The sequence below is a fragment of the Rhineura floridana genome, chromosome 10 (genome assembly GCF_030035675.1).
Source record: "Rhineura floridana isolate rRhiFlo1 chromosome 10, rRhiFlo1.hap2, whole genome shotgun sequence".
NCBI classification, from domain to species: Eukaryota; Metazoa; Chordata; class Lepidosauria; order Squamata; family Rhineuridae; genus Rhineura; species Rhineura floridana.
In genome coordinates, this window is record NC_084489.1 from 36,366,728 (window position 1) to 36,380,479 (window position 13,752).

At 43.4% G+C, this 13,752-nt stretch overlaps 1 protein-coding gene across 4 annotated transcripts in view; it reads right to left on the minus strand.

Annotated features, from left to right (window-relative positions):
- PLEKHA8 (pleckstrin homology domain containing A8) overlaps nucleotides 1-13,739 on the minus strand; it is a 38,326-nt gene extending 24,587 nt beyond the window's left edge. Inside the window, exons 1-5 of one of the 4 annotated variants that reach the window (XM_061585767.1) lie at nucleotides 13,523-13,739; nucleotides 7,488-7,551; nucleotides 4,777-4,886; nucleotides 1,682-1,798; nucleotides 658-813 (exon numbers count right to left, since the gene is read on the minus strand). In XM_061585767.1, coding sequence (XP_061441751.1) covers nucleotides 658-813; nucleotides 1,682-1,798; nucleotides 4,777-4,886; nucleotides 7,488-7,551; nucleotides 13,523-13,562 — 487 coding nt within the window. In that variant the 5' untranslated portion in view covers nucleotides 13,563-13,739. Of the gene's footprint in view, nucleotides 1-657; nucleotides 814-1,681; nucleotides 1,799-4,776; nucleotides 4,887-7,487; nucleotides 7,552-12,868; nucleotides 13,280-13,522 lie in introns of those variants that run through there. The other 3 variants (XM_061585768.1, XM_061585769.1, XM_061585770.1) reach the window with 3 other exon arrangements.
- Between the last annotated feature and the right edge of the window lie 13 nt (nucleotides 13,740-13,752).

The following is a 13,752-nucleotide window of genomic DNA, read 5'->3' on the forward strand; positions in this document are numbered from 1 at the left end:
GGTGACCTTGGACCAGTCACTATCTCTCAGCCTAACCTACCTCACAGGGTTGTTGGGAGGATAAAATGGAGGAGGAGGTGCTTGAGCATCTTGGAAGAAAGGCAAGATAGAAATGTAAATTAATTAAAGTACTTTTGCTTAGGTTTAGTAGATTGGGTTAAGATTCATGCAGAGTTTTGGTTTATGGTTAAAAACCAGGAAATTAATTTACTATTCATTCTATGGTGATGAGAAAGACAAATAACAACTGCAAGAATGTACCACACACATCGGGGGGGGGGACACACACATGGTACTGATATTGGTATTTCCTGATTGTACAGAATAAAAATTAAATTTCAAGACACTTAAAAACCAGTTTAGTTCCATGCTGCAAATAAATACCTATTACTGTATCACATCTTTTGAATCACAGGTGGATTTTATAAAGTTAATGAACAAACAAACTCAATCATTCTTTCTCTCTCTGCCCGTGGCACAGTATTTCACATTGTGAAAGCTAAATCTAACTAACTGTGCCGAAAAGGTCAAGCAAATTCTCACAGAATACAAGCTAAATGATCTTTGCTATTTCTGTAACTGAGACAAAAGACTGGAAATACAAAGTAGACTATTATCTTCTGGGAAGCTGAGAAATAGGAGAGGCAGATGACTTGCCTTTTTCTTTCTGTGTCCTGATGTCCGTCAGGCAGGCCTTGGCAGTTCCTAGGGCAACCAACCACTTTTGCCTCTCCGCTGCATTTCTGGCTTTCAAATAGAAATACTGCTCTCCAGGGATAATCAAATCCATCCGTGTACTGTCTGCAGAATGAACTAAGATCCATAGAATTAGACTGGGCATAGGAAGCATAGCTGAACATCTGCAGAATAACATAGACCAGGGGGTGGCAAAACCTCAGGCCCAGAGACCAAATGAGGCCCTCCAGGCCTTTGTCTGGCCCTTAGAGCTCTCCCCAGGCCACCCCCCTCACTGGTCCTACTTCGCACCACAAGTGTTGAAACTCCGATAATGCCTCTTGCTTATCTGGGTGGAGGACAGAGAGAGGTGTGCGTATGTAGAAACTAACCTCCTGTGCAAAAGAAACACGCACTGGTTGCTCTGTCTACTTTTGCCTCTGGCCCCATCCACCTCTTTCATGTGGCCCTCAGATGGTTGCCCAGAGAGAAATGTGGCCCTCAGGATGAAAAAGGTTCCCCACTCCTAATGTAGACATCTATTGGCCTGGTTTGGATGTAACGTAGCTTATTAAGCCAATATATGTAAGGGTCTTGTGCCCATGTACACTGCCAATTCCCTTCTCAGTGTCGTGTTTAATAAACCATGGTTTCCTGTTACTTCCATAGGGGGAAGCTATGGTAACCAGGATCAGAACAAACCTGGATTTGAAACCAACTTCAAACCATGGTTTCAGATGTTGTTTTTCTGACTGAGGTAATCATAGTTTCTTGGTTCATTCAGAATAGGAACTATAGTTAGTTAACTGAGGAAGTCTTCAACTGTGGTGTGTCAAGGAAAGAAAGGGTGGCACATGCAGGCACACGGCTTGTGCATATCTTTGCTTAGCAAACCATGGTATGTTACATCCAAATGAGGCCACTGGCTGAATTATTTTTTAAATATAACTATTGTGTACTAGTACACAAAAAGGTCATACTGCAGGTTCTTGTCTCTCTTAGTTACCTTGAATTTCACAAACTGCCATTTGGATGCTCCCCTTGCAGCCTTTCCAAGCATCTTCCCTTGAGTCATAATAGGATAACACACCTCCTGCAAGAAGGAACCATCGAGGCTGCCAGCCTGGAAAGAAACATTATTTTTAATCACAGCCAGAAGAAACCTACATATATTTAGTTGCTATTCACAAAACAGAAAGTCTGTGTAGTTTTGCTGAAGCTAAAACCTGTGGTACAATTAACAAAGTTGCTCTAGGACTTCTGTGGCCTGGTCCACACATAATGCTAAGCCAAACTATGCATGGAATGAAAATCACAACCACTTCACTTATTTCTTGTGATGGAGAATTATTCTTTACAAGCATATGCAGGGTCAGCCTCCCAGAAGCATCCAGGAGAGACTGCACTGAGGCACTGTGTGCAAGCTCTTTTATACAGTACAGTTACAGCATGTGACAGTGATTCACCAATCTCAAGAGTTCCTGCCCACATAACATCACAGTTCCTCCTCTCTACAATCGTTCCAAACCACTCAGAAACCATTAGGTAACTCCAGTGCTGATTCCAAGATTCTGTCCATCTCATTGATGTCACCATTGTTCTGCTGTCTTTTCAAGACTAATGAATTTTGGGGCTAGCTGAGACCAGTTTCTGCCATACACTTACATTCTGCTATTGTGAATGTTCTTTCATGCATCCCTGTACTTTCATTGTTCTCATTGTTCTGACTGGCCACGCTGACCCAGGTACACTGGGAGATATTTGAAGAGGTTCCTTGAGTTAAGTTTGCCTCAACTTAGGGTGCTTGGGAATGTATGAGCACCCCCAGTTCTACTCCTTTGCCATAGGGGTTCTTATGTCCTTATACTTTCTCATAAATCCCATTTCCTTACTTATAAAATACATAGCTCAAGAGAGGGGATTATATTTAAAACACTGAGTTTTATTTTGAAGCCACACAGACTAAGGAAAATACTGGGTGACTCTGGCTAACTAGTATCTTTCAGCTTCAGAGATATAAAGGAGGCAGGCCACCCCAGAGTACCTTTTTCTTAATGAAAACACACTTATAAGGTTGTAAATATAACACACTAGGGTATTTTAAAATCATTGTAAAATCTCACTGTTTCTCTTCATTAAAACATCTAATACTTGTTACAAACTTTTTCCCCTAGATGGCATTATTGCTTTACCCAAGAATCAAATATAAGCGATTTCTACGTATTCTCATTAATCATAGCTTTTCCCAGATTACTCTTCTAATTCTAAACAATAGGCTAATTAATATTTGTCTGTCACGCACCGGCCGATTTGGCAAGGACACACGAGTTCAAACAAAGTTTACTTTGCCTGCTTTTCTAGGCCTACACACAGGCCTACTTCTAATATGAGGATTTCTGGGGTCCCATGGCATGATCCCTAAACAGGCCAGTGGGCCATTTGCTTAGTTCTTTATTATTCTAAAACATATTTCTTCTAATATCTATGATTATATATGTGTGGATATATAAAATTCCCCATTACTTGCTCCTGCTGTGCTACTGGAAGCTAAGCCATTGTTGGCTTAGCATTATGTGCAAACTGAGGCTCATGGTTTGTCTCACTCCAAACAAACCACAAGCTGTAGCTAAGGTTTGTAGCCAAGGGTTATTCCTGACCTCCTGCTCATGGTTGGTTTGGAATGAGACAAACCATGAGTCTGGGTTTGCAAGTAACACCAAATCAAACCATGACTTAGCTCTTATTTATCAACATCAATATTTAACGTGAACATGCCATGGACCTCCTGAATGAAGCTCATGGACCACTAGTGGTCCCTGGACCACAGTTTGGGAACCCTCTGCCCTGGACTAAAATATATTAAAGGGTGGTTGTTAGTGGGGAAAATACAACTTCGTGAGAATTGCTAGAGAACATACACTCTGCCAATATTGAAGAAAGGAGAGTGCCGCTTCAGCAATATTTAAAACAGTGGTTCCCAACCTTTATGAGTATGGGACCCCTTTTGTAAGCTCAAAAAGTTTTGTGACCAAATATCCCTTTCCATTAAAAGCTCCCTGCAGACGGGGAGGTGTTGCTTTCTTTTCTTAATGCAAAGATCCAATCAAATTGGTATCCCCCCCACAATCTGAAGTACAGTCCTATCTCCCAACACCAGTGGGTCACAGTGATGGACTAAGAACCAGGTTCAAATCCCCATTCCCCACCCATGAAGCCTACCGGGTGACCTTGGGCCAGACACAGTCTCTCAGCTTGACCTATCTCACAGGGTTGGTGTAAGGATAAAATGGAAAGGGGGAGGGAAACCATGTGCACCACCTTGAGCAACTTGGAAGGAAAGGTGGGGTATAAATGCAATAATAATTAAATACATACATTTCTACTGCAATACCAGGATGTCAGCCTCAGCCAACCTGCTGAGCTTTTTTTTCCTTTTCCTTTTTTAATAATCAAGGAGTAGCAATGTGTTAGTGATGGGAATGCTAGATTCTGCACTGCAGACAACAAGGTGCACAGATTGAGGAGGGGGATTAGTGCTTTTAGGCTTTGGGATGATCACCAGAACTGATGACTTGGTTAGCGTGCACTTGGAAAATGAAAGTGGAGCAGAAGACAGGTCATTGCACAAACACACAAACACACCTGCCCCTCCTGCAAGCATCTGCATGCGTGCATGCATTTGGGCACGTGGGAGGGGGGAACCCTCAACTGCTGCAGTGTCTTGGCAAAAGAGATTGGGGGGTGGAGTGTAGGTGGAAGAAAGGAGGGACGCTGGCACACACACTTAGCCTCAGAGGGCAAGCAAGTCCTGTGTTTCCTCACTGCTTCTTGGCTCTGTCTGGGCGGCCTTGCAAATAAGAATAATTTTTAAAAGCAGAAGCCAAGAAAAGCAGGCAGGCCGGCCTTTCCTTGCAGCCTTGCTTCTTTTTGCTTCACGAAAAGCCCTCTCCCCTTGTTCTGAGCAAGAACATCGTCAGCAATGGCAGTGCGTGGAGACGGGTGTCGGCAATAGTAATTCCCTCTTCTTCCTGGTAGCTCCGCCCTCAGCCTCCTTCAGCATCTGCCCTGTGTTATATAGGCAGACACCTGCCCTCGGCATACCTGAAAGACACTCTGCCACTTCAGCAAAAGTCCTTCCCTCTTGTTTGGAGCAATGGGGAGGTGTCGTCTGCAGCGGCAGTGGGGAGCATCCAGCATCCAGGGAGGGAAGACTTTTAAAAAATAAATAATTCATTTCTTTACTGTTCGAGCCCCCCTCAAGATTACTTTGCGGCCCCTCTGGGGGTCATGCCCCCAGGTTGGGAACCACTGATTTAGAAGGAATTAAGGCCCTCTATATACAGCTGGTATAGTACAGTGGGGTGGAGAGCCTGGCTCGGAGTCCAGAGTCTGTGAATTCAAATCCCCGCTCCCGTCTCCTGGGTAGAAAGGGCCAGCTAAAGATCACCCCCACAGTGAGTGGCTCAAGGGTTATTTGCCCTGCCACCTGTGCAGCCGTGGGCAAGCTGCATAGTCCCAAGGAGCACAGTTGCCCTCCAGCTGGCAGTTGTGGACAAGGAAGGGGCTGGCTTGTGCAGCTGTGGCAAGCTGAGCAGGCCCTAGCTAGCTGGGGAGGACTAGCCTCAGAGGAAGGTAACGGTAAAACCATCTCTGAATACCGCTTACCATGAAAACCCTATTCATAGGGTCGCCATAAGTCGGGATCGACTTGAAGGCAGTCCATTTCACTTTCAAGGCCCTCTATAAATACACTTTTATGAAAGTATACATGCAGTGGAATCCTTTTCATGCTGACTCAGAAATAAGCCTTACTCAATGGGGTTTACTCCCAAGTAAATATGCACAGAATTAAAGCCCATTTGCCCTGATCCAGGCATTCACATGCACTGAAATCTCTTTACATGTGGGAGTCATGAAAATGAATGGAGACTGAAATCAGTGCGGAAGCCATTGTGGGCAGAGCACAAAGGTAATGTTTGTCTTTCAAACCTTCCTCCACATTTGATTGCTTTTGAGTTGTGCATATCTAACAGCCATGGATCTCAGGAATAGTAATACATCTACTTAATCTGAATAGAATGTTAATGGATTTTACACTTCGGTATTTTATTTAATTTAGAAGCATTCACAAACTGCTTAACCAAAGAATCCCTAAAAAAAAAAAGGTAAAGGTGTCCCCGCACTTGTAGCGCGAGTCGTTTCCGACTCTTAGGGTGACGTCTTGCGACGTTTACTAGGCAGACCGTATATATGGGGTGGGATTGCCAGTTCTGTCCCCGGCCTTTCTTTACCCCCCAGCATGTGCCAGGTACTCATTTTACCGACCACGGATGGATGGAAGGCTGAGTGGACCTCGACCCCTTTTACCGGAGATTCAACTTCCTCCTTCTGTTGGAATTGAACTCCTGCCGTAAGCAGACCTTTGGCTGTGTTACCGCTGCTTACCACTCTGCGCCACGGAGGGTTGTAGTAAAGAATCCCTAAGCAGCATACAATTTAAAACAATTATCAATGTACAAATATAATAAGTGAAATTTAAAAACAGGTATACATAACTTGTTTACATGTCCAGGTAGGCTTGCTGAAACAGAAAAAGGTTTTCGCAGGTATCTGAAGCAGAACGAGGGTGCCTGTCTAATGTTAATAGATAGGGACAGAGATGCTGCCACACATGGCTTACAAATGTGGATGCTCCTGAAGAGGAGCTGGAAGCTGCTTTCACCTTTTTTGCTTCTGTACCATGCAGGAGACAAGAACAAACCTTGGCTATAGCTCAGGGTTAGTGAGCTTAACCACCAGCCTAGGTTCAGATGGTTCATACTAGCAAGACGGCTGGAGAGGAGCAAAGCTGCTGTGAGCTTCTCTCTGGGAGTCCACATATTCATGCTGTCATGATAAATTGTAGTCTAGCTTACTCTGTCGTGTGAAGTGGGCCACTGAAAGCTTTTTCACAGAAGCTGAGAGATCATCAAATGGTACTTGCAAGAGTGCAAGTATTTGGATGTGCATACCATACAACTTGATTACATATGCGCACTTCTAGTATGTCACACCCTTCTAATTTAATATTAACAGACAATTCCAATATAAATGCAGATTAATTAGTACATAGAGTTAGTACATAGAAACATGTTTCAAACTGAGTTAATCCCAAAGCCATATTATGCTACCATGTCAGATTTAATCTGAACTAGCTATCCAGCAAGGCTACCAAGATACATACACTCCTAAGTGATTTTACAAATGAGGATTTAAAATAAATATATTGATTGAAAGTAAATTGGGTAAAAATCCTGATAAAAAGAAGGGCCCTTCTGTTGGTTTATTAGCCTTGTTCAAGACAAAAGTATATTTTCAAATCTCCATAATTTTTTAATTACTAACAAAATGTACCCCTTTTATTGATGAAACTTTAAGAAGTCTACTGCAGGGATGCTTCAGTGTTAAATCAAATGCTGACAATGCCAGGTTTTGTTTCTAAAAGGAATCCAGGAACAATCCTGGAAATTACAGGCTGGTTAGCTTAATGTCTGTTATGGGAAAACTGGTGAAAAGCATTGTAAAAGATTAAATTACCAAGCATATAGAAGAACAAGTCTTGCTGAAGCAAGACCAGTATGGCTTCTACAAGGCTATGTCCTGTATTACTAACAATTTTTACATACATGAGCAGCAGGAGACTGTCTAGGGGATGTCATTGGAGTCAAAGCTGTGCTAAAAGAGGATAATGAGATTACAGAGAAGCTGGATGAATTCTTTGCATCTGTCTTCAGAGCAAAAGGTATAAGAAAAATCCCTGTGCCTGAACTAACCTTTGCAGGAAGGGAGTCTGAGGATCTGAGGCAGATAGTGGTGACCAGAGATGAAGTTCTAGGCCTAATAGGAAAAATAAAAACTGACAAATCACTAGGTCCGGATGGCATCTACCCTAGAGTTCTCAAAGAACTCAAATGTGAATTTGCTGATCTTCTATCAAAATATGTAACTTGTCCTTAAGATCTACCTACATACCTGAGGACTGGAAAGTGGCCAATATAACACCAGTTTTTAAAAAGAGATCAAGGGGGAATCCTGGAAATTATAGGTCAGTTAGCTTAATGTCTGTTCTGGGAAACCATTGTTAAAGATAAAATAAGCCTTGTTGAAGCAGAACCAGCATGGCTTCTGCAAGGGTACTTCCTGTCTAAATAACCTGTTAAGAGTTGAGAGTATCAACAAGCATATAGATAGAGGTGACCCAGTTGGCACTGTATACTTAGATCAAGGCTGGTGCCAGGCATGCCAAGACCCTTGGGCACCAGCCTGCCCTGGGCCCCGGCACACACACACATGCATGTGCATGCCCCACCTACCTGTCTCTCCTGTCTTTTGCCACTGCATGTGCAGGGCTATCATTAACCAAGATGGCCACCGAGGTTTCCCTGAGGGGCTGAAGCCTCCGCCGCCATCTTGATTGATGGCACGCATGGTGCTACATGAGCACATCCCTGCAATCAGCCAAGATGGTGGCAGGGGCATCAGCACCTTAGGGAAACCTTGGCCACCATCTTGGATATTAGCACCCTGTGCATGCACCACACGCAGCCGCAAAAGACAGGAAAGACAGGTACGTGGAGCCAGTGAACAGGCAGGCGGCTTGCAAGCTCCCTGCCATGGATCGCGCAAGGGAAGCATTATTCCTCCCCCATCCTATTGAGGGGCCCCTCAGGGGCCCATGTGGCCCCGACAAGGGCCCTACCTGGCCGTCTTGACTTAGACTTTCAAAAAGCTTTGACAAAGCACCTCACCAAAGAGTCCTCAGTAATCTTAGCAGTTATGGCAAAAGAGAAAAGGTCCTCTTGTGGATCAGGAACAGGTTAGAAACAGGAAGCAGAGAGCAGGACTAAGTGGAAGTTCTCCCAATGGAGCTACTGTATGTACAAAGTGAAGTCCCCCAAGGATTGGTATTCAGACCTGTGTTTTTAAACTTGTTCATAAGTGGTTTAGAGTTAGAGATGAGCAGGAGGTAGCCAAGTTTGCTGATGAGAGCAGATTAGTCAAAGTGGGTAAAGCAAAAAGGGATTGTGAGGAGCTCCAAAATGGCAAATGCAATTTAATGCAAACAAGTGCAAAGTGATGCACACTGGGGCAAAAATAAATAAATCTTCATTTCACATATATACTCATGGGGTCTGAACTGGCAGTGACTGACCAGGAAAAACAAGACTTTGGGATTGTAGCAGATAGCTCAGTGAAGATGTCAACACAGTGTGTGGCAGCAGTAAAAAAAGGCAAACTCTGCACTAGGGATCACTAGAAAAGTAATTTAAAATAAAACAGCCAATATAATGCCATTATAGAAATCAGTGTTATGACCACACTTGGAATACCATGCATAATTCTGGCTGCCTCACCTCAAAAAATATACTGTATATCTGGAAAAGGTTCAGAAATTAGCAACTAAAATGATCAAGGGGATGGAGCAACTCCCCTATGATGGAAGGTTATAACATCTGGGAGTTTTTCATTTAGACAAAAAGTAAGTAAGAGGAGACATGATAGAGGAGTATAAAATTATGCATAGCATGAAAAAATGGATAAAGAGCTTTTCTCCCTCTCTCATGACATTACAACTCTGGGACATCCGATTAAGCTGAATGTTGGAGGATTTGGGGCAGACAAAATCAAGTGCTTCTTTACACAGCACATAGTTAACCTATGGAATTCACTCCCACAAGAGGTAGCGATGGCCATCAATTTGGATGGCTTTAAAAGAGGATTAGACAAATGCATGGAGGATAAGGCTATTATTGGCTCCTAGCCACAATGGCTATGTTCCCCCTCCATTGTCAGAGGCAGTATGCTTCTGAATGCCAGATGCTGGGAATCACACGTGGGGAGAGCACTGTTGCACTCAGGTTCTGCTTTCAGGCTTCCCAGAGGCATCTGGCTGGTCACTGTGAGAACAGGATGCTGGACTAGATCTTATGTTGATGTTCTTATGTTTTAACTAACTGGTTTTTAAAAAACTGTAAACTACCTGGAGCTTCATTATAAGATCAGACAGGATTTAAAAAAGGGAGAAAGAGAGAGCAGCAACAAGCATGAATAGAGACCATGACTCACAGTGTAAATTCACAAGAAACAACTACATGAAGTATGAAGCAATAGGGCTACTTGCCATATATCTTCCCACTCACTAACAGCAAACATAATAACCTACTTGTGAGCTGTCCCAACCATGGCAAGTAAGGCTCTTCCCTTCCTTCCCAAACGAGCATGGCAATGACTTAGGTATTGCTAAGTACTGTAACTCTTTCGATCTTTGCCAACCAGAGCAACAGTGCAGTCCTGTGCATGCCTATTTGTTTCACCGAGACTGACAGAACCTACTCCTTGCCAAGTATTTACAAAATTGCAGCCTAAATGAGCTTTACTGCTCCTAACACTGTAACTCGTTCATGGCTGTTTCTTCGGCACAATCCTATAACTTTTACTTGGGAATACATCTGACTGAACTCAGCAGAGTTTACGTCTGAGTAAACAAGGATAGAATCAGGCTGGTGTTCTGCACCTCCCTCAAAAGAAGCAGTGCCTTATGTTGCAACTCCTGAACAGCAGAGAAGCTGAACTCTGTGAACAGAACTCAGTACTTCCATTTTTAAAAGCAAATGTATAGATCTTACGGCTGCTGAAGAATTATAAATAGGCTAAAAGCCTTGGAAAACTAGAGGGGGGCCTGGGAGGCACATTAGCAATGGAGGAAGCCTTTTTTGTGATCCACTACCCGTCCATGCTCCAGCTCTTGATTTCTGTACAACGTCTCCTGCCCTTCCAGATCACATTTTTCTTTGTTCTCTCATTAAGCTTCTATGATCCACGTACAATGCAAAGTCATCCAATATCTATGAGATGCTAGAAACTGCAGCGACATTCTGCACTAATAGAACAACAACATGCACATTTTCTTGAGTCAAGCATTTGGATTCCAAGCATGGAAAAAGATCATTTGAAAAAATCATGTCTAGCACTGAGAAAGGCCCATTTTGTTCAAATGTAACCTTTGTAAAATAAAATGATGCTCTGTGCTAAAGCAACCCTTTGTTCTGACCCACCCTTGTACTGGTTCTACAAATGTGGAGAAACAGAAACTGCCACACCTCCAGATTTCTTTCACACTGTGTACCTGCCCTGTCAAGAATTCCTGCATTTATTCTTCATGCATCCTGTCGTGGTTTACTTTCTAGAGCAGAATATGTTTGCATAAGATTCCAAGACAACACATGCCTTAAAAAAGGAAGAGCAGCAGCATGAAGCACAAAGGTGAAGAAAGGAGACTATGTTATTACATGCTGCTGTGTTCACGGCAGTGCAGCAAATGCTGCAGTTCAGCCTGTTTTATAGGTCAGTTGGTACAATACGTTTCCTGATGATTAACACCTATACATTTACACGGACAAACATAATGCATGAGATCCAACATTGTGCCAGGAAACACTATGGAATTTGCCTTTTTCCTGTCTCTCTCTCTCTTGCAGCCCCCTCTATCCCTCAATTTGATCCAGAAAATCTCCGAATAAGATTTTAGATGGGGGAAGGGGCTCTGGGGAAAGGGAAAGTCCCGTTTGTGCAAGTCCATTGCACAAGTGGAACCACAGATAAAATGTGAAAGATTGCTATTATAGGGTCACTTTGAAAAACGTATTATGCTAATTGGAGAACCCATACTTTCAACGTCATTGAAATTAATCCGGAGAAGCTCTTGTATTTAGTGAACTTCACTCCTGTTTCATTACACTGCTTTGAAATTTATTGAAAAGTTGTGTGTAAATCTATAGATTTAAATTATAAATTAATTTAATGAAAATTCATTCAGAAAATCTTGCTTATCTACATAAAATCTAGGAAGGTTTACAAAGAAACTTTTTTTTTAATAAAAACAGATTTGTGCTGTACAATACTTAACTAAATAGCCTTTTTTAAAAAATGCAGGAAACAGAGTTTGAAAACTAAATCTTCCTCTGGTAAAATGCTGCAGTCCTATACAATCTTTCCTGGTAGCAAGCCCTACTAAAATTAGTAAGATTTACTTCTGAGTAGACATGCACAACGTTGTACTACTAAGTGGCTGCAGCATTTTTTAAAAGGCTATTTAAGATTATTTGATTTAGACCTATTTAGTCCTAACAAAATCTGGAAAAAAGCTAAGCTTGCAGATAGCCAGTTGCCCACTCATGGAGGGCCAGTAACAACTCTCTCACTGGGTGGGTTCACAGTCCCTATCAGTCAAGCTACCATATGATTATCCTTAGACATAGCTGTTGTCTTTTCTATTATGACTAAACCAGTTGTGGAACCTCTGGCTCACAGTCCTATTTAGGACCACAAAGCAATTTTCTCCAAGTCACACTCACTCGCCCTACACTTGATGTCACATATGATGTTAGGTGTCAGTCAGGTGAAGACACGTCTCCCTGCTAAAGAGGGGTTTGCAGGCACTGCCAATCAGTTGATCACTGATGCCTGTAAACCCTTAAGCCCATGCATTTGAAATCAAACCATGCAGGCTTCCCCTGATGTCATGGTGATGTCAGGCGGTGGATGGGTGGATGCCCCTGCCCACCCATCAAAATGGCCTGCAGCAGTTGGGGGAGGTAAGGGTCTTGCCCACTGGCTGGAAAAGGTTTTCCCACTCCTGGGTTAAACTAAACTGGTTTAAAGTACAGTTCTTTGCTCTCACAGAGGCTATGAGCACACTAGTCGCCTACAGCAAAACATTTCCATTGGCTACACCTGGAGGGGGAATGGGTTGCTCTGCCAATCAGTTACAAAATCTCTTTCAAGCATTTTTTTAAAAAAACAGACTCACACTGATCCTACCAGTTTTTACAGTAAAAAGGGACAGGGATTGATTAGTGTTGTGTGCCCTTGTTTTCAGAAGGGAGGTGGAGACTGGAACTGGCAGAACAGTAAATGTGTCTCTACCCAGAGTTTTGCATTACAGCCTGATCTGTCAAAGGAGAAACTCCAAAACAGAGGATGTGCTCCACAACTCTTTAAACGCTATGGTTATCAAGATGCAGACATACTCTTATATATGCCTATCTAACACATATATCGCACACATGTTCTGCAGTAAAGTCTGACCTCAGGCAACTGATGAAGACTATGCTTTTTAAAAATACAATACAGAAGGAAAAGAAACATAACAAACCTCAGCTGTGTGTTATCTGTCACTCAGTTGTCAAAAAATTTCTCTAAGTTTCTAATCTTCCCCTCCAAACTCCATGGATGAGCTGGGTTCATGCCAGATGCAGGTTGTAGAAACGCCGGAAGCTGCCCTATACCTGGTCAGTCTATTGGTCCATGTGGCCCAAAATTGTCTCCTCTGACTGGCAGCATCCCTCTGGGGTCACCTGTACAGAGCTCTTTCCCATCACCGGCTGCTACCTGAGATAACTGCTAACTGGAAATACCCCCAAGGATTGAACTTGGGTCCTTCCCCAAGAGAAGCATGCACTCTGCTGCTATTAACCTCCCCCGCAGCTACTCCCTGTTCACGTCAGAAAGAGAGTAGCAGATCCTAGACTTGTGCCTCGAAAACTCTTCACGAACAACAAACGAAACGCATGGCACCTTTAAAATGTACGCGTTTATTTTGGTATCTAAGTGGTGCGCCTGACTTTTGCAGGAGAGTGAGGATCAGGCCCCTGTGATACTGTCTTTTTCTTCCCTGTTCTCAAAGCTACCAGTCTAGTTCCTCAACGCACACGATGGCTCAAGATCATGACCAGGACGGATTGTGATTGCCTAACTTGGTCGCTGTTGTGACAGCGAGGAAAGGGGAGGAGAGGACCAGGCTACTTACCGCTCAGATAGTTGGTCCACTTGTACAGAATCCCCTCCATGGTGACAAGGGTCCCCCCATCCAGATCTGCTTGGGACAGGGAAAACCTCTCCCCCTGGCCGTCCCCGAGGAAACGTTTAAGCTCTTAGCCCCTGGGCTGAAGCATTGACACTCAGGGCCATTCTGAGGCTCGCTGAAGTCCGGCCCGCCTCCCTGTCTTTTCCCCCACCCTCCCCCCTGACCCTGCCACC